At 39.6% G+C, this 22,032-nt stretch overlaps 1 protein-coding gene across 4 annotated transcripts in view; it reads left to right on the top strand.

Moving 5' to 3' along the window:
* Positions 1 to 22,032, top strand: part of LOC126479405 (calpain-A) — a 611,071-nt gene that overhangs the window by 508,821 nt on the left and 80,218 nt on the right. For all 4 annotated transcript variants that reach the window (XM_050103784.1, XM_050103782.1, XM_050103785.1 and 1 more), the window contains 2 exons: positions 10,491 to 10,659; positions 14,647 to 14,828. In XM_050103784.1, the coding sequence (XP_049959741.1) occupies positions 10,491 to 10,659; positions 14,647 to 14,828 (351 nt within the window). The remainder of the gene's footprint in view (positions 1 to 10,490; positions 10,660 to 14,646; positions 14,829 to 22,032) is intronic.

Below are 22,032 nucleotides of genomic sequence, written 5' to 3'. Positions count from 1 at the left end.
CCATATATACATACAGTGCTGAGCTGGTTCTGGATGAAGAACATATCAAGATCATTGTTACAAATATTTGGTAGCAGCTGCATTTCACACACAAATAACTCGTGCAGCTCACATATGTAAACTTAAGAAGATAGAGAGAGTCAGAAGAAACTACATGTATTTACTTATGAAAAAGGATTCCTTAGTTTTTTAAGCTTTTAATCCCTGTGATGTGTTTAATACTTTCATTCTTGTATACTTGACACACATTCGTGACAATATTCATGAGTTAAAGTCTGTACTTGCAGACCATCACAATTTATGAAATTCATTCTTGATCTGAACATATATGATCATTATACAATTACAATTTAATTTTCACTGTTAGTGAGCATCTTCCACTCAATCTATAAATGATTGTAATTTCCATTTACTAGAAACTGAAGACTGCTTTGCTTCTGGTTTCTTGATTTAGTTTGCTGTCTGAATGAAGATATAACGAAGTGATTGTATTATCGTCTGTAATAGCTGACAATTGTGCATCACTAAAATTCTTTCTAGACTGACAAAATTGGCCTTCCTTATGTTGGCTGAGGAGGAGTTGACTGTAAACAATGTGAAAAACTTGGATAGGAGGTTATTAGTTCTGTAACTGACAAATTTTCCGCTGGTTTCAGCAGAGGGGTTTCAGCAGAGGGGTTTCAGCAGAGGGGTTTCAGCAGAGGGGTTTCAGCAGAGGAGTTTCAGCAGAGGGGTTTCAGCAGAGGGGTTTCAGCAGAGGGGTTTCAGCAGAGGGGTTTCAGCAGAGGGGTTTCAGCAGAGGGGTTTCAGCAGAGGGGTTTCAGCAGAGGGGTTTCAGCAGAGGGGTTTCAGCAGAGGGGTTTCAGCAGAGGGGTTTCAGCAGAGGGGTTTCAGCAGAGGGGTTTCAGCAGAGGTTATTTATCCTACAGTACATACATTTTGATCAAAAGTATCTGGACATCTGGCAAAAAATCTCTTAAAAGTTCGTGGCACCCTCCATCGGTAATGTTGGAATTCAGTATTGTGTTGGCCCACCCATAGCCTTGATGACAGCTTTGACTATTGCAGGTGTACATTGTCAGGTGCTGGAAGGTTTCTTGGGGAATGGCAGCCCATTCTTCACGGAGTGCTGCACTGAGGAGAGGTATCAATGTTACTCGGTGAGGCCTGGCACTGTTTTGGCCCCACAGCTACACTGCCCCCCCCCCCCCCCCCTTTATATATATGCTGCTAGCTCTTTTGAAATTGAAAATATAATATTTTATATGGTTTATAGGCATATGGTCACACAGTATTTTTAACCTGAAATAAACTGGACCAAGGATGTGCAATCTCGATTTGTCTCAAGTTAATGCACTGTTTTTCTGGGTGTTAACAATTACTAGAAAATACTCCTATTCATTTTTTGCGGCACTCGTACGCTGCAGTGGCTGTAAATGACTCCAAGTGTATCTGCTGCACCAAATTTGCTGCCACTTCCTGAGCTCTTCACAGCAAAGTTAATGATTGGCAATGCCAAGAGATACTTTACATAATAAGGTTTACATTAAGTTTAGCTTTTACAATTACATATACAGAATATTGCTTACACTGGCACAGGTTTCAAACACAACTGTTATAAAATGGAGCCCCCCTCCCCATGGCTGATATGCCACTGCTTATGTATTGTTTCAATAATTATAGGTTTCATCATCCATTATTACAGACAGAATATTTGACGATTACTGTCAAAATAATGTTGGCATTCACAAACTGATAACAGAATATTACATAGTAATTTTTCCTTTTCATGTTGGAATAAAAAGATTACTTACTTTGTTAGTACCAAAATTTACAAAATATGTTTGCAAACAATATGTTTTACAAAATCATGAAATAAGAATGTTACAAATTTTACGTAAGTATGTAAATGTGGGAGCCTGACTCCTGAGGTCTACACTTACTGTCATAGTATCCCAACGATCATATATTTATACATTTCAAACTCACTGGACTCGCATTTGGGAGGACGACAGTCCCACATTTGGCCACCATGATTTAGGTTTTCTGTGATTTCTGTAAATTGTTTAATGCATATGCTGGGATGGTTCCTTGAAAAGGGCACAGCTATTTTCCTTCTCTGATCCGAGCTCATGCTCCATCTCTAATGACCTTGATGTCGATGGAACGTTAAACACTTAACCTCTTCCTCCTCCTCCATTTCAAATCCTTAAGTACTGTGGATGTTGATAGGAACATAATTGCTATGGAGGGGTTTTCATACCACCTTTTTGTTACATATAAAACCATTGTTTTAATGAATATGTATTTTCATGATTTCTGTTACTTATTAACCTTCTTGCAAAAGACCTCACAAATTTAATTTTTTTTAAACAATGCAGAATTTAACGCATTTGGATAAATAAAACACAATATTTACAGCATATTTTGATTTTATTTATTACTAAAATAACAGATCAGGGAGATGATAATGCAGATTCACAGTATAACTATATGGAAATACACAATTTCATTTAAGAGAAATTGTATGTGAAATCAGCTTACAATTTATAATTGTCTTTCCACCCTAGGGTAACTATTGCAGTCCATAATTACATAAAGGGAGAAACTTTGCCACATTTTCATTTTAAAGATGAAATAAAAAGTAATTTGTATCGTTATTTGGCCACAAATAATACATTATCACTTTCATCCTCATGTATTTCATCCGAACCTTCCTACAGTGCTAGAAACAAATCAGACCACCACACTTTTGACGTAGATATTTTGTTTCCCTCATCAAGTGAGGGGAGCAAGGGCAAGTTTTTCAAACAGTTCTTTTTATTTGAGGCTCTTCTTGTATGTTTAGTATTCTTATGATGATGTTCTCACCCAACTCTTATGCTTCCCCCCCCCCCCCCCCCCCCCCCATCACTCTATCTCTCCCCCCCCCCCCCCCCCCCCCCCCTCCCCCGAGAGGGCTCACATCTCTTTTGTGAGTATGTGCTAGGGCACCATGGGCTCCAGCCATTGCAGTGCTACTTCTCTTTCCATGTTGCAAGTCCATCCTCCTACTATTCTTTTTTCCTCTCTACCCACTGGATGGTCTTCTTGATATGGATTGTGCTTGGATCCAGTATGTGTTTTGGGCACTTGTTTTCTTACCTGCCATCTTTCTACAACTTTCAGTTGTTAACTATATTGTTCTCTTGTTGTTTGACCTGCTGCTACTTTTCTAAATTTTACATAAGTGTGGATCATGCAGGGAAGGTCGTCCAGTATGACACATATTCCACCTTTGTGCTTTTGTCCCTTCTTTCTTGCAATGATACTATGCCTAAAACCCAGCACTGTAGCCATTTGGTTGTGGAGGTGGGAATGTTGTCCAGTACCTGTGTGATAGCCCCCTGACCATTCAGGGATCGCACTGTTCAAGCTCGAGCTGGAAACTCCCCATGCAAGCCAAGGAGTATGTGCCCGCTGTGACTGGGCACAGGGGCTCCTGATGAATGATTTACTAGACAGCTGATTGTTGCTGTGGCTGGGTGGCATCTTTGGGAAGAGAATGGGTGGTACCGTGGTGGAAGATTTGCACATGAAGCAAATTGCACATGAAGCAAATGGAACTTTCTTCTGCTGGTACTTGCATAGCCCCAGCAATCTTTTCTGAAGTTGAGACGTGTTACAATGCAGAGAGTTATGACCCTCAGATGTTAAATTTCATGGCTTTTGCATGGGAGGAACATAAAGAGACCAAGTGAGAAATAATCCTCCCAGTACTTGCTCTGTTCTAGGATGGATGGGGATTCCCTTCTGACTACAAAGCCTTTGTTCTTAGTTGAACATCTTGAGGACAAGTTTGAGGAAGTTGCAGCAATTCCAAAAACAAAAAGTGGCTTAAAATAGCCTCCCTCACTCAGCCATGGGCACTGCTTGCCTGCGATGAATCTGTTACAGGGTATCATTTTGCACTGAGCTCTTGTTTTACAGACTGGTGATGAGTTGCATGCTAATTTGGAGAGTCGAAGTGTGCATTTTGTCAATTTTGTCCAGCAGAGACTAAAACAGCAGAGTGGGTAGTGGATATTGGAGCCTTCGTCTTGGCCTTTGAAGGACTCATTTCATGAGGAGGTCAAGGTGATGTCAAGCTATACAGGGTGTTACAAAAAGGTACGGTCAAAATTTCAGGAAACATTCCTCACATACAAAGAAAGAAAATATGTTATGCGGACATGTGTCCGGAAACGCTTACTTTCCATGTTAGAGCTCATTTTATTACTGCTCTTCAAATCACATTAATCATGGAATGGAAACACACAGCAACAGAACGTACCAGCATGACTTCAAACACTTTGTACAGGAAATGTTCAAAATGTGCTCCTTTAGCGAGGATACATGCATCCACCCTCCGTCACATGGAATCCCTGATGTGCTGATGCAGCCCTGGAGAATGGCGTAGTGTATCACAGCCGTCCACAATACGAGCACGAAGAGTCTCTACATTTGGTACCGGGGTTGCGTAGACAAGAGCTTTCAAATGCCCCCATAAATGAAAGTCAAGAGGGTTGAGGTTAGGAGAGCGTGGAGGCCATGGAATTGGTCCGCCTCTACCAATCCATCGGTCACCGAATCTGTTGTTGAGAAGCGTACGAACACTTCGACTGAAATGTGCAGGAGCTCCATCGTGCATGAACCACATGTTGTGTCGTACTTGTAAAGGCACATGTTCTAGCAGCACAGGTAGAGTATCCCGTATGAAATCATGATAATGTGCTCCATTGAGCGTAGGTGGAAGAACAAACTAAAATGAGCTCTAACATGGAAATTAAGTGTTTCTGGACACATGTCCACATAATGTCTTTTCTTTATTTGTGTGTGAGGAATGTTTCCTGAAAGTTTGGCCGTACCTTTTTGTAACACCCTGTATATTACTCCACCCAATGCCTGCACCATTTTAGAGATTGTGGCCACCAGTTGCACACAAAAGCTCCTTGGGGCCCCTCCCTCCATCTCTATATCAGCTGTGGGGAGTATCATGCCGCCCCCCCCCCCCCCCCCCCTCCATTTATTAGACTGCACCACTTCCAAATGTGAAAAGAAATTGTTCAGTGACTGTACTGCCATCCTGTGTGTCTTCTACATCTGGCCTTTGGGGCTGCATGACTGCACATGCTCCCCTGGTTGTTTGGGAAAGGGGGGGGGGGGGGGGGGGGGGGGACCTTCTACAGATTCCCTGTGACCCTCTTCAGTCCTTCCAGAGCATCAGTTCCCTAACCCCCATGGATGAAAGTTCCAAACCCCCAGCCAGAGAAGCAAAGCCCTCCTCTGGCATCCTTTACCATGCGTGGATCCCTCAGGACACTCCCTTTCCAGGACTCTGCAGATGGGGTACCAGATACCAGCCAGTCACTGAAAGAGCCACAGGTTGCAGGACATACGACTGGATCATATGACTGTATATTACTCTTCTGTCTGAGAATCTGGAACTGACAAGCCCTCACAGAAGTTGAAATGATCTAAGAACAAGGACAAGAAGTAACCCTCCAAAAAGGAGAGAGATTATGTTGGCCCCTATGCTGCTGGACCCACCCATATTCTGCCTCTGTATCTGATGGAGCATTTTTGATGATGTATATTCACCACCACTGGCAACAGGCAGCTCTGAGATATGACTTGCCTACTTCGTCCCTTCATGTCCTGACAAAATACTGATAGCATGGAACTGTAGTGGTTTTTTTCCACAATTTGGCTCAGGTGTGACATCTTTTGTGCACTTTTGTTGCTTCTTGCTTCAACCTTCAGGGAACTTGTTTCCCAGCAATGTGGACCCCTACCTTCTGTGGCAATTGGGACTATTTTAAGAATCACATTGGCTGTGAGGAAGTGTTGAGTGGTGGCTGCCTGTAGTTTCTGGACTCTGTCTACAGGAAACATGTTCCACTCCACACAATTTTGTAGGCTGTGGCTGTTTGTGTGAAGGTATTTCTGGTATTTACCACCTGTAATATGTATCTCCCTCCCAACGATGAAGTGTCTGAGAATAGTTGGTTTGCACTGTTTCTTTCAGCTTGGAAAAAGATGTCTTGCTTCTTTTCATTAGCTAAGTTTCAATGACCTCCAGAATATTTATATAGTTGCTGCCACTGCTAATACTAACCTTCTAAGTGTAGTATGCAGTTTCTCAGCTGGTGTTGTGTTGGAAGTCATTAATTTTTACAAATAAATCTTCACTTCCTGCACTATCTGACACTTTGATGCGTACAGTAGTTAATTTACACACCCACAAATTGTAAAAGGAAACTATCAGTACTGGGGTGACAGATTGCAGTTTACTTCCAGTTATTTCATGCAAGTAACACCAACACACGTGTATAATTTTCTGCAAACAAGTTAAAAACAGAGAGTTGTACTTGCTACAACTGTGAGTCTCCCTCAGAAGTTAATGATGATTGTGTTTGTCCGCACTGGGTCATAAACAGATTCCATAATTTGTACTTTTTTTTCAGCTTTCCCTGGCTCTCTCTGCCTGATGTGTTTCTTATTGACCATTACATCACCTGACTAATATGATGCGTTCTTAGAGAACACATCCATCTAAGGAAATTGAAGTAAATGACCTATCTGCATAACAAATTTATCAGGCAGAAGTAATATTTGGGCATATTTGATACTTTTTCATGCAATTTATCTGATATCTGCATAGCCCACAATTAGATAACAGTGAACAAGTAAAAACCTTTCTCCCAAAAATGAATGCTCACCAGTGAATTGGTTCCCAAAGTTTAGTGAGTTGGTCCATCTCTAATGTTAGTTGCCTATCATATAAATTGCTCTATAAATCTTGAGCATTTGGTGCCTGTAAACTGCATGTTATGCAAGAGTCAATTTCAAATGGTTCTTTCTCAGCATAGTTATTCATATATTGCCTAATATTTCAAGCCTGTCAGTACCAATTTAAGTTGCTTCTGTCAATAAATGAAGCAGTGTCATTTTTTGCAGTTGGAGTTGAAAGTAGGGAAACACTAACACAATCTTACCTATCTTCTGTACTGAATGCGCAGACTGAGAACATGAAGTGAAACTAGAGCTGACTTCCTGTATTTCTGACATATCTTCACCACCTTCATTAATGTCTTCTTTGGGTGATTCCAGTTTTACTACTGTACTCTGAAAAAATGATTTAATTGATCCTTGCAAAGGCCTTCTCTGAGCTGTTCGCAAGCACCCACTATTGCATTCACTTGCTGATGCCTATGGATGTGCTGTTGTTAAATCACTACAAATTAAACTCCGAGGCACTCTAATGTCTAAAGTATTGTAAGACTTGAATTTGGTAAGCATTGTCTTGTTTAAGTAATGTTTCTTTAATTTCAAGTTTTTGTGATCTGATGCGATACTCCATAGATATTGATAGAAATTGATTTAAGTTTTGGTGCTAAGTTAAGCTTCGACATCAATGGAATATGGGGTGTGGCAAAAGTAGAAAGGAGAATTTTGTCCCCATGTAGAGGAGGGATGTAAGGGTGAGAGCCTTATCTGTCTACTATACACTGGTGTCACTCATGGCATACCTGCCTGCAGATAATCAGCAGTTGTGATATAAATTACACAGGGGAGTAACAAGGTTGTGTGAAAGCATATCATGGAGTTGTTCATGTTGAATCACACTCGTTATGCTATTTATTTTTCACTTGTCACACACAAGAGTGTGCCACACAACTATAGTCCTACAGCATTTAGATCACTAGAGTTGGCAGCAGTCATAAACACAAGACAGTTGACATGAAGTGTATTGACATTTACCAGTAACAAGTAGAGAGCCAAAGCTCAGCTCAACATTGCAACTTGTAGGTAAAGTGTCACTGCTCACTGCTGCAAAACTTCGCAATCCAGCTGTCATTGTAAGTGTTCAATAGACAAAATGTTATATCATTCTGATTACAACTAATAATTGCCATATTTTAATGTAAGCAATTTTGAAGGGAAAGGCAGGTTGGGTTGGGGAAGCTTCACGGCTCAGGGTCTCAATCACTGAAATCTTGAAATCAGGGTCATTACCGATATAGTCAGTCTTCGTCTTAGATTTCACTGAGTCATTATTGAACATCCACATCTGTCTCGCATAAAACATGTTGCATAGAACATACAGCTTTTTCCGCCATGGAGAAACGCTGACATTAAACAAAATCCCGGCACACAAATGCTGTGGTACGTTTGTGAGACCTCTCGAGGCCCAAAACTAAGAAACAAAGCACAGCAACAGTGCAAGAATTCTGGCATGTGCAGCTTTCCACCCAACAGGAAGGTAATGCAGAAGAGTTCATTTCACTTTTCAGGGATGTATGGAACACACAGAGAAAATTATAGTAATCTGAGACACATTCCATGGTAATTAAGGGTCAAAGTACTGGAAACAATAGATCGCAGACATAACATTCTGTTTATTTTAAAATCTTTGCTTTGAAGAACACATTTGTCATAATTCTACTTCATCAAATGACATTTTATGTTTCACACATTGGCACAACAGTTTTCTTTACTTGTTCTGTTCCAATGTCACTTGTTGTCCACTATTAGGTATTTAGGCTGCAATACTCATAACAGGGATTGTTTGCTTTATGTTGTTCACTAAGATTCCTTAAAAATCATACGTTACTGTCACACCAGTTGATGTAGGCCACTAAGCAAAAGAATGAAAATATACTGGAAGTATGACAGAAGTCCAGTTGAATTTAGATTAGAATAAAGCAGCTCATCCAGTACTGTTTTCTGCTTTCCAGTTGTCATAAGAATGACTTTTTGGTTGTTCAGCATAAGGCTTTAAAATTTTAAACAATGTGGATGTATGGGCATTCAAATCTATCATCTACGTAATCTTCTATAGCAATGTAGAGGTGCATTTTCATATTCTTCCTGCTTGTGTATAGTATAACTGGGACAAAAACACTGGATTGTCCACCAGTGCCTAGGTTAGTGAGAGTAATCACCTCAAAATGACCTGCAGTCAAATCAAGTCGTCGCTCACCTCCACTCAGTCAGTCTTGGGATGTGTTACTGCAATTTCCACCTCAGCAGATTAACAATGTTCTTATGGGGAAGTGACTCAGTACCTAGGTGACATATAACTGCCCATCTAAACATAACAAGGACTGATAAAAAAAAATTTACTTATCAACTGGCGGCACAAAAGATGTGGAAACACATGAGATTTTGAAGCCAGCGGCTCTTTCTTCTGGCAAACGGTTTGAAGGGATAGGAAGAGGGATGATGGAAAAGGACAAGTGCGCTTTTGGAAATGAGAAATGTTTTGGGAAAGGCACCCTGAACCCTGGGTCAGGAGACACGTACTGTACCAGAGGGGAAGGAAAGACTGACTGTTGGTGCTAGTACTAGATGAGGCTTTTTTTTTTTTGTGAAAGGAGATAGTAAAAGACTGACATTAGCTTTTGTGTCTCAACTAATGTTTATTACGCTGGTCAGACAACGGTTCAAAAATCAGAGTAGAGCAAATTAGTAAAATAAAATTTTATCATTTTATGAATTCTTATTGCTGAATACAGACCCTCCAGTTCATAGTGAGAAAGGTCCCATTGGACTTCCAACTGACCCAAAGCTTCATCTGGAAATAAGATATATTTAGTCAGGTTCCTCATCGGTGAGGAATTTTTCATGGGTTCCTGATGACATAGTGATTGGCCTTACGTAACAGTGCTAGTGGTCAACACTATCAAAACTTTGATAGTCTCGCACAAGATAGCCACTGGCAAAACAGTTCTCACTAAAATCTGAAGTTTTTGATAACTATTTTGTCATGTTTTTGAGGCACTAAAAGATAAGTTACGTCTACTGTAGCTGCCTCGTTATACAGCCTGGTGCCAAAATATCACTGCATCTTTTTGAAAAAATTTATTTGCACACATGCAGAAACAGACTTTACTTCGAGCAGCTGCAACATTGCACAATCTTTGTATTTTCATAGATCCTTCTGCAACACAGCTTGAATAGGATATTATCTCAGTTATGCTACTGTGGTCTTTTATAGCAACTGGCTTATAGGAACTGGGTTCAGACCCAAGGTAGAGTTTGGAGACTAGCAGTAGATACTAAGCAACTGTAAATGACAAAAATTAAACAGTTTTAGTGGGACAGGAAATGGTATACAGTGATCATTCACTGTCCTGTCATTCAGATCTAAACATTAGCTGTATGTTAGTTTGTGATCCTTATATTTGGTCTTACTAGGTCCACATAGGTGGGCAATGTTATCTGCATAATTTTCTAAAAAGGCCTTCATTACTAGAATGACAAAATAGGTCTTGCAGCTAAATGTTAACTTCTGATATTGGGGCATGGGAGCAATCATAAACTAGAATTTTTATTCAGAGTCTGTGCTTGTGAGACCTCAGTTCACCTTTTATCAGCAGATTTAATGGGCTAACTGTTCCTTTTACTTACAGGTAGTTAAATCTGTCATGTTCAAAACTTTCATGTGGCAATTTTCTTTCTTGTAGGTTGCATGGTTCTTATGAGGCACTTAAAGGTGGAACAACATGTGAGGCAATGGAAGATTTTACAGGTGGTGTTACAGAAATGTTTGAGCTGAAAGAAGCTCCACCAAATTTGTACAAAATCATGCTGAAAGCTTATGAACGCAGCTCTTTAATGGCATGCTCAATTGAGGTTTGTATTTTTTTTTTTTTTTTTTTTTGCATTGCTTATGAAGTCTAAATATTCATTTAACATACTCATGGAAGTACTAAATACAAGGTTTAAAAGACTCCACCCACTTTACCAACCCCAATCCTTCCTCCCACAATTTCCTTTCACTCCATCCTCCTTAGGTAACAAAAGTAAGACATCAGTTCATTCTAGTATGAAAACCTATTGACCTATTTGTGATTAAATGCTCTCAAAATGTTTAACGTGAGCTACAATAAGATACTGCAATACACACACCTTGCCCCTTTTTGCTCTTTTCTTAACCTTGAATTCTTAAAATTGATCAACTACTAGTGTAGTTTCTAGCTACCAATTACAATTTATTTTGTTATATAATCAAGTGATATTGTTATTACAAGTCAATCTCTTGATGCTTCCATTGCATCCTTGACACTAGCAGAAATTTGTTGTTAAAATGTGCCCTGCAATTGTAAGAGACTTCTGTAGCACTATTTGCTGTTCATCAATGTCTTACATGTAATTTTCAAGAAAAACATTCCTGAACTTGCTATAGGATGGGCCTTTACATACACAAAGAAGCAAGCAGTGTTCATGTAAGATGGAATTCAGGCACATAAAAGTAACATTGTTTGAGATGTAGTGAATGATCTTTACAATGATGGATGTATAGGTACAGGAGGATGGAGTTCTATGGCCTGTACAACTCCCATCATCAATCCTTTGAATTATCTGCTGAACCACAGGAAACAACTGGTGTATGTGTCAGAAATTTCTAATGCAGGCACATTTAGCAGTGTATCATGAAAGCATGCAAAACACATTTGACAGTGTCCACATGTGTTGTAATGGGTTTGAAAATTCTAGAAGAGGCAAGCAGAGGGTATTTTAAACATTTCTTACAACTTTCTGGTCTTTCACTAATAACAGAAATAGTAAGGATTTTTGAACACATACTTTTTTCCTTGCCTATGTGCAAGGAATCAGCAATTAAAGTTTATAAAAACATTTATGGCACCCTGTATATGGTCCACCAAGTCATGGAGAACTTCCCATTGTATTTAAGGATGGACTTCTGTCTCTGATGAGTGAGGTGACACAGTTGGTGACACACTGAAATCACGTTCAGAATGACTTGGATTCAAACAACTGTAAGGTCAAATAGATCTAAGTTTTCCTTAGTTCCATTAAGTAGCTTAAGCTGAATGTCATGATGGTTACCTCAAAAAGAACATAACCAAATTCCTCTCAGATCCTTGCACACCCTGAACCTGCATTCTAACTTCAATGATCTCATCTTCAATGGCATACTACAGCTTAATCTTTCTTCTTTACCTAAAACTCTTCACCACATGAGTCTGAGAAACTGCTGTAAAGAACATCTTTAGCAATTACTGAATGCTGACTGATTAATGGAGAATGTACCCGTTGCTGTTAACCAGGCACTAGTAAAGTAATATCTCTAGTTACATTAAGTATTAGCCACAGTACAACCTATCTTCACTCGATTCAAGATACACAGAGCAGCTGTTTCAACTGGCATGTCTGCAGAAGTTATCTAGATCTACATCTACACTCTGCAAATCATTGTGAGATGCATGGTAGAGAATACATTCCGCTGTACAAGTTACTAGGGTTTCTTCCTGTTCCATTCACGTGTGGAACATGGGAAGAACGACTGTTTGAGTGCATCTATGCATAGTGCTGCAGTTATGCTAACCTTATCCTCATGATCCCTATGTGAGTGATACGCAGGTGGTTTGTAGTATATACCTAGAGTCATCATTTAAAGCTGGTTCTTAATACTTCAATAGACGTTCTTGGGATAGTTTACATCTATCTTAAAGAATCTTCCAGTTCAGTTCTTTCAGTATTTCTGTGACACAATCCCACTGATCAAACAAACCTGTGACAATACTGCACCTCTCTGTATATGTTCAATACTCCCTGTTTGTCTTACCTGGTACATGTCCCAAGCACTTGAGCAATATTCTGGAACAAGTTGCATGAATGATTGGAAAGCACTCTCCTTTGTAGACTGATTGCACTTCCCCAGTATTCTACCAATAAATCAAAGTCTACCACCTGCTTTGCTCATATTTCATTTCGTATCTCTACAAAGTGTTATGCCCAGGAATTTGTATGCCCAGGCCGATTCCAAAGGTGACTGATTCCAATGGTGACTTATTGATATTACAGCCATAGGATACTACGTTTTCTCACTTTTGGAATGCAAACTTTTACATTTCTGAACATGTAGATTAAGTTGGCAATCTCTGCACCATGTTGAAATCTGACCAAAATCTGACTGCATATTTATTCAGCTTCTTTCTGATAGTACTTCATTATAGATAACTGCCTCATCTGTTAATATTGTCTGCAAGATTGTTAATATACTATATGAACAGCAAGGGTCCCGACACACTTCCGTGGGGTACACCTGAAGTTACTTTATCTGATGATGACTCTACATCCAAGATAACATGCTGTGTGCATTTGTTCTGCACAAGAATCCTTATTTCACATTGTGGAGTATACTTTGGGTATCAGTGTCATTTTGCCACTTTCCCATTAAATTTTCAAATGAGCACAGAACGAATGATAGCAGTCCTGTGATTTACCATCATAGCCATTTTGTGTGATTTCTGAGGGAGGAAGTACTAAATTGCACAGTCCTTGGAATGTTAATGGTAAACCTTTGTGACAAATCTTGCCCCTCCTGTAGCATTTGCTGCTTGAGTCGGATGAATGTTTCCGTAATGATCTCATGCTTACTAAACAAACCCTTGACAGTTTCTCCTACTATTTGGATCTCCTCTATTAATCCTCCTTTTCAAGGACCCTGAACAGTGAAAATGAGTTACATGAAGAAATGCTAATACTTCTTGAGCCTTTGGCCTGCCTGTAGTTTCTCCCATGAAATTATATACATGAAAATTGGTGCCACCAAGATTATATGTACCTCCTAAAATTGGTAAAGGTATATTACTAGAACCCATTGTTGACAGCACTGGAGACTGGCTGAATGTATGATCTGAGCTAGTACCTGAAGAATGTTCTCAGTACTTATGTAGACTAACAAGAACACTTTACTCATAACTTGTGGGAATTAGTAAAACAATATAGCCATTTCAAATTTCACAACACTGATATTTTTGCCAGTTTTTATGTGCTTTCCTCCCCCTTTAAATGGGTGCCACTTGAGAGTCCATAGAGTTAATTACCAAAAAATCTGATGAGGAGACAGTGCATATGTATTGGCACGTCCTTAGGCATATAAAACAACCTTGCTGCTTAATAAACCACCATATTTAAGATAAACCAGTGAGATAAATGTGTGTTGTTTACAATTTTTGTACAGCTCTTCCCATAATTTGTAGTGGTAGGTGCTTCCTTTCCTACATTATATTTCTCAGTTAAGATTTACTGCAGTTGAAATGCATGATTGATTTACTGATTGGGGAAACTGTCATCAAAATATTGAAATTCAATTGGGCTGTTACCAGGATAAGAAATGACGTGAGCTCTCTGGACCAGTCTGCATGTTGTGCGAGATGACGACAACTTCCAGTTTCACAACAGCATATATTAACTGTGGCACAAAAGATTAATCCTAGAATCTAATATGTATTCAATCATTTGAAGAATATTGTAGTAACAGCTATTGCAGCTAACATGTTGAATGATAAAGTCGAACTAATTTACATTGCCAACAGCTCTGTACAGTATGGAGTAATGTTGTGACAGAGACATAGTATTCTAGAGACAGCTTGTCATATCTGTGTAAACGAATTATATGGTCATGTAAAATTTACAATAAATTTTGCAGTTAATGTTGAAATGCCCTTATTGCATGTGTGTGATTTTCAGTAGCAAGAACTTTAATTTATATTTTTTTATCTGATAGTTAAAAATATCAATGTGTTCTCTTAACTATTATTTTTGTATTATTAAAAAAACTGTCACCAAATATTGAATATTATGTTTTAGCCAGATCCAAATATTACAGAAGCACAGACTGCAGAAGGACTGGTGAAAGGCCATGCATACAGCATAACAAAAATTAAATATCTTGACATAGCTACTCCACGTATGACAGGAAAAATTCCTCTCATACGTCTCCGTAATCCATGGGGAAATGAAGCAGAGTGGAATGGACCATGGAGTGACAAGTATGTACTATGTATGACTTTTGAACCAACTTGTCTCACGCTTTACCACTAAATGTCCTCTTATAAATAAAAGTTCTTTATTAAAAAACAATAAGTCCAATGAAAAATCCAGAGAAATACCTAATAAAGACATAAGACTTGTAAATGAAAACAATTTAAGAGATAAAGATGTGGGCGAAGGTGAGAAGGTGACTACACAAAATCAGAACAACTGTGAAAGTAAAAGCAATAGCTGGCTCAGAGCAACATATTTGCAGGAAAGAATGAATTGACAGAAAAACTTATCTTTTGTATGACTGTCCTAGTTTTGTATTAAACACCTCTTCTAAGACCAGTTATTTTTGTTAAAAAGTGAAGATTCTGGTTTCTATTTTCAGTGTTGCTAAAGGTTTACTACATTTTTTGAATGCTTGTAGTATTTTCATTTCGTTGTTCCACAGGATGGTGAATGCTAGCCTATCATCTACATATGTTTACCACTAGTGCAGTAATAAAAAATCCACTTCAATTTTTCTTTAGAACTGATTATGTAAAAACCCCTGTTTTTCCTCTTACCAAAACAGATGTTTCTTTATCATACTTATTACTAACGTAGGTTGAACTGGATCATTCCCAAATAGGACAAAATCTCCTACTCATTTGAAATTAAAGCGAAGTTATTGTCTCACTGTCTTCTGCTTTCACAGTCTTCATCATTATTTGTAGTTGTCTAACAGAATCTGTCTTCTGACTGAGGTCTCCACTAACCCTTGGACTGCTTTTGTGTGTTAAATTGTGGCAACGCTCGTGTCCCCAGTTGCCCTAGCTTTGTTAACATGTAGAGTTGTATTTTTTACTCAGTTTTTCTAGCAGCTGTTACACGCTTGGTCTGCTCAGTTGGGAATTCCTGTCTCTGTTGGCTGTTGTGGTCTTCTGTGGTCTTCTGTTGAGGTTTCCATCTTTGTGTTGGGTTAAGACTTGTTTTTGTGAAGAAATATCATGCCATTGCAGTTGTACGGAGGAAGAAAACTTGGAGATTCTCAGTAGAGCTGATGGTGAACATTAAATATCTAACAGAATCTTGAACTTACATACCTGAGCCATGTACAGCAGTTGGTTCAACACATCTGTCTGTTTTTATAACAGGTGAAAGATCTTCAGAATCTGAAGTCGCTGAAAATGAAGGTGAGAGTGTGTGTTAGAACAAGACTGAACCATTCTCCCATTCTCTGGTATGTGTAATAGTAGATAAGATTAAACAAATAGATTTTGCTCTTACATCAAGGCAAGATAATAAGATAAGAGAAACTGTTTGTGATACTGGAAGTTCACTGACCAAATTGGATCAACCTCTACACACACTTCAGAAATGGAAGATATGGATCTTCTTTAAGAAACTGAAAATATTTCTGCATAATGATCAGGCTAAGAATATTTTGAATTTTTAAGGTGCTCTTCTCATCAGGGTGATAAATTATACAACACAACACATTGCAATGATGCTATCCGTGCAATATTTCATTTCCCACAGGAGTGATATGGCATGCAACAAGGCTCAGCACGTGGCAACAGCTTTCCATATAATCTATCAGCCTTGTCACAGACAACCTCCAAACATGTTACAAATATACTAAACTAGAATGAGATATCACTCTCTTTAAGGAATTAAAAACAATTTAAACATATTGGCTACATTTAATATGTAGCAATTCATGATCTAAGAACCACCATATTTAAATTGGTCTATGACAATGTTTTTGCTGCAGACTTTGCAAAATACATGCCGTGTTTTACTTAATTTCAAAGTACCACATTAATTATGTGCAATAGCGAAAGGAAAAGTAGTGCATTATCAAACCATTATATTGAAGTAAAAGATTTGAAAGAATTAGTTCGTTTTACCAAATAGTTTCATCAAAATGGAATGAGAGATCGTATATCAGAGAACATGTGCTGATCACATAAAAAAGTTTTTAATTTTTTATACAAAATAGTTAAAATTTTTTACGAAACTAACAACAAAGATGGTTGTAGCTTTCTGGTGCGTCCGTCCCGCCTCCCTGTTTTCCGGTGCGTCCGTCCCGCCTCCCCGTTTTCCGGTGCGTCCGTCCCGCCTCCCCGTTTTCCGGTGCGTCCGTCCCGCCTCCCCGTTTTCCGGTGCGTCCGTCCCGCCTCCCCGTTTTCCGGTGCGTCCGTCCCGCCTCCCCGTTTTCCGGTGCGTCCGTCCCGCCTCCCCGTTTTCCGGTGCGTCCGTCCCGTCTCCGCGCTCTCATCTGACTACTGCATAGAGGTGGCAGAGCTCCAGGAAAAACAAGATTTTCTTGAATTTATATCTCCATCAAGAATTGTGCAGTGCAGTGAGATACACTGAAAATATTGATGTGTTGAACAATTTTCTCCTTTCATCATGTTTGGATAGAGTCAGTTGCCTTAGTTTTTTTACTTACTTTAAGTAAATGCCAGAGTTAGGTTCACCAATAAATTTAGCAGCAATGTCTTTTTCTCATATCTGTACAATGAAAAAATGTGCTCAAATTGTAAGACCACTCTTCTCGTATGACTTGAACTATGTCCTGCCATCGTCCTTCATGATTTAAAAATAAGTTAATGATCGATAAAAATAATATGGTGAAGGAAATCCCAGCCTGCTATAAATGAAACATATACTAACACATTACAAGGAAGAAGATTTAGGGTTTCTTCAAATACAGTGATCCCTATGAGAGTGATGCATCTGGGGCTAAAGTCTACTCATAGATTCCAAGTACCATTCATCTTCAAGCACCTATCAATTCAGGTGTTTCGGCACCTCTGATGTTCTCTAGAGAGTCTAACAAATCTGTGACCATTTGTGGTGCCTTTTTACGTATGTGTTAAATATTGTATTTTACTCCTATTTGGTATGGCTGCTAAAAACTTGAGCAATATTCTAGGGTGAGTAGCATGTTATTTTGTAGATTGCTTGCATTTTCATATCTTATCAGTGAACCACGGTCTCCCACCTGCTTTACTTAAGAGTGAAACTCCGTGATCATTCCCTTTCATATTCCAAAAAATTAATAAATACAGATATTTCCAGAAGTAGACTGATTCCAATTACAAACACTTCATTTCTGCATTTTGTCAGATGCAAAATTTTACTGTTGGTCTTTGCAGCACTCTGAAGTCTTGTCAAGATTTGACTGAATATTTGCTCAACATTTTTTTCAGGTAGTACTTCATTTTAGACAACTTCATCATCTGCAAAAAGTACTATTAATATTGTCTGCCAGGTTATTTTAATAAAACATGGACAAAAAGGGTTGAAATAAACTTTCTTGTGGTGTGTCTGAACCTGTGCCTATTTCTATTGAATACTTCTGGCCTCCATCTCTGCTAGCTTCATGCCCCACATCTATCCCTTTCCCCATCCCAGGAGCCTGACCACTCTCATCCTGCGTGTACAACCTCTTACCCACAGTCTCCCCTTCCTGTGTTCTGTCTCCCCCTCTCAAATCCACTCCTTCACATCACTGCCATCAGGCATTGCATGAACTCACTTGTGCTGGTGTCCATGTCACATCCCTTCTCCATTCATCTACTGCCTCCCCCTCCCACATTCTTGTCATATATACCTGCTGCCTCTCCTTCTCAGCTGGTGTTCAGTATATCATGGGGAAAAAGTGCAAGTTGGTCTTGGATGACCAATGTTGTAGATATCCATGCCATTTGGCATGCAAGAGGTCATTCTCTTTGTGGTACCTCATTATGTTTGCTCATGGAATATTTTCAATGACTCTGCAACAGATGCGTATCCAGGATATCGAACGATAATTTTATGGACCACTTCTGCTACACTTCTTGTAGACAGGTGACAGGTGTGACATACTTTCTTCCAACTCCTGGCGACAGTGTTTCGTTAAAGGTAGCTAAGTCCAATAGTGTATAAAATCTGACAAGGCCTCAACCAAGTCCTTGAGCCTTATTATTTAATAAAAACTCTAAAGTAACTTCTTACAAATAATCTCGTTCTCAAAATTTCAGTAAACTGTGATGTAACCATCATCAGCCATTTGGTATCCACTTCTGGGTAATAACTGCCGCCAGATATTTCCTGAACTACAGTCTTAAGCAATGTAAATCAACATTGGCCCTACATGCCTTCTAATGTCATCTACCTATCTTCCATAAATTTGTTTTCTCCTATTTCTTGGAGTCCAGAAAAGAACTTCCTTTTTCCAATCTATCCTCCATCTCTGTGAGTAATGCACAACTCACTTCCACCATTTTTTCATCACTCTGATATTTATGGCTCCCATTCCATAATCCATTTTTCATTTATTTGCTCACTACCCCCCCCCCCCCCCTCCCCCCGCCTCTCTCTCTCTCTCTCTCTCTCTCTCTCTCTCTCTCTCTCTCTCTCTCTCTCTAATTTGCAACATGCATCTCTGTGTTAGCTAATGAACCACTATAAAATTTTGAATGCTCTTCATCTTAAAAGATCACATCTCACTTTCATGAGTCAAAACAGTTAATAAAAAATCTATTTTTAACATTCTGCTTCATACACCTTTGAAGCTTCATTGTGAAAATTTATTTAGTTCATAAACAGCACTAGAGAACAGCTTTACACTTTTAAATTACTTGACAAAAGAGAAGTGAATCCCCCAGGAGAGGAGGAGATGAAACTTCACAAGTTGAGAGTGTATGTGACATTATTTCAATGAGAACAAAAAAACGTTAAATTTACAAAGACCTTTTCAGTATCACTTCACTTATTTGTACTGTATTGCACCCATTATGGCCTGTATGCAGGCATTGATTTGGTGAGGAAGGGTTTTGGAAAGCCATTGTATCCTCTACTGAGGGAAGCTGGCCAACAACTGTTGTAACTGGTCCTTGATAACATAGATACCAGAGGTGGGCTGGAGTTGTTTGAACTGATCCCATGCATGTTCTATCAGGGACAGATCTGGATCTTGCTTCCTATGGGAGTACCCGATCATCATGCAGGTAGTTCATATAGGCATGTGACGTGTGGGTGAGCATTGTCCTGTTGAAGAATGGCATCATCATACTGTTGCATGAGAGGTAATGAAAAGGGATGTAGGATGTTCATGAAGTACTGTTGTGCCATCACAAATCCTTAAATCACTATGAGTGATGTTGATGAAGTTGTACCAAATGGCTCCCCAAACACTGAATCCAGGAGCAACAATGCTTTGCCTTTCCATAACTTTTGAAGAATTGGAACTCTTCCATGTCACTACCATTATTGCTGGTGATTTTCATCTGTAGTAGTGCAGAACCAGGATTAATTGTTAAATACAGTGCCACATCATTCATCAGCAGTCATTGCTTCCCAGTGATGCCAACACTTGGAATGAAGCCATTTTTATTTTGGCATTAATGGCAGCCTATGGTTAGAACGGTAATCCCCTATTCCTGCTAGTCACTGACCAATGGTGTAGGATGACAGAAAGTTGCAGGGAGTCAGTTCCTTGTTCTCAGATGGCATGTGCTGATGTGAAGGACTTATTGTGTGCTTTGTGCTCAATGCAGCAATCTTTCCTGGTGGTGGTCGGATGCGGGTGGCTGGAACCTTGCGACAAATATGCCTACCCTCACATTCGCAGGCAGTGCAACATCGGGCCACTATCACTTCTAAATGCCCCACAAATCTGGATGTTACACAAGGAGAACAGTCAGCCAAGTGCAGACTCTCCCTGAGGGTCTTTCAAATTCAACTGGGTGCTGATTACTCTTCATCACACAAGTACATGGCATCTGTGTGTTACTCACAGTGATCAATCAATGTCTGATGCTGTTCACACCCTTTATACGAGGGTTATTCCAAAAGTAAGGTCCGGTTATAAAAAAAAAATCAAAACTAAAATGTTTTTTCAAAACAATTGTTTTATTTACATTCCTTACATCTTTATCTATTTTTCTACATAACTTCCATACTTATTTAAACATTTGTCACATCGTTCAACAAGCTTTTGAATGCCCATGTTATAGAAATTGGCCGCCTGTGACGATAACCAGTCCTTAACTGCTTCTTTCACTTCATCATCTGTATCGAAGCGCTTGCCGCCGAGAAACTCCTTTAAGTAACGGAACAGGTGGAAATCACTTGGCGCCAGGTCCGGACTGTAAGGAGGATGGTCCATCTGTTCCCATCCAAATTTCTTGATCAGAGCTTGCGTTTCATTTGCAGTGTGGGGTCTGGCATTGTCATGCAACAACAAGATTCCAGACGACAAAAGACCACGTCGCTTATTCTGGATTGCACGTCGAAGTTTAGTCAGGGTAGCGCAGTAGGCGGCTTTATTAATCGTTGTTCCTCTCTCCATAAAGTCGACTAACAATACTCCACGTCTATCCCAGAACACAGTCGCCATAACCTTACGTGTTGAGATTGTCTGCTTTGCCTTGACCTTGACTGGCGATGACGTGTGACGCCATTGCATTGACTGACGTTTAGACTCTGGAGTGATGTGAGAAACCCATGTCTCATCCCCTGTGACAACATTGTCTAAAAGACTGTCACCTTCCTTATGATATCGCTCCAAAAAATCAAGAGCAAAAGCCATTCTTTTCATTCGTTGGGGCTCAGTAAGCAGCCTGGGAACCCAACGGGCACACAATTTGTGAAACTTCAAATGTTCAGACACAATTCTGTACAAAGTTGTTCTACTCACGTCTACGTCTGTAATAGTGAATCGGCGATCTTCACGAATTTTTTTGTCAACCGCATTGACCAAATCGTCTGAAATCACTGATGGTCGGCCACACCGTGGTTCATCGTGCACATTATCCCGTCCTTCATTAAAAGCTCGCACCCACTTGCGCACTTTACTGTCGCTCATTATGTTAGGACCGTATACTTCAGTAATCTGCCGATGGATTTCCGCCGCTGAATTGTTTCTTGCAGACAAAAACCGTATCACTGCCCTTACTTCACAATCGGCGGGCTGATCAATTGTCTTAAACATTGTAAAGTGACACTGTGAACTACACTCAGCAACAGTAACAAAGCGAATGGCGGCGTTTGACGCGCAAGGCTTGCCGGGAGTCGGCGCGCATGCGTGTTTTGTCATTGGCGCCAAATTTCAATAGTTACGGCGAATCGGACCTTACTTTTGGAATAACCCTCGTATATCCTACCAGACCTGCTAACAAAACTCAACATGAATGACGCTAATGCACTCTCGCGCACATTCAGCCTGTCAGAGATAATGCA

This window comes from Schistocerca serialis, chromosome 1 (assembly GCF_023864345.2).
Source record: "Schistocerca serialis cubense isolate TAMUIC-IGC-003099 chromosome 1, iqSchSeri2.2, whole genome shotgun sequence".
Lineage (NCBI taxonomy): Eukaryota > Metazoa > Arthropoda > Insecta > Orthoptera > Acrididae > Schistocerca > Schistocerca serialis.
This window is presented reverse-complemented; position numbering and strand designations above follow the sequence as displayed.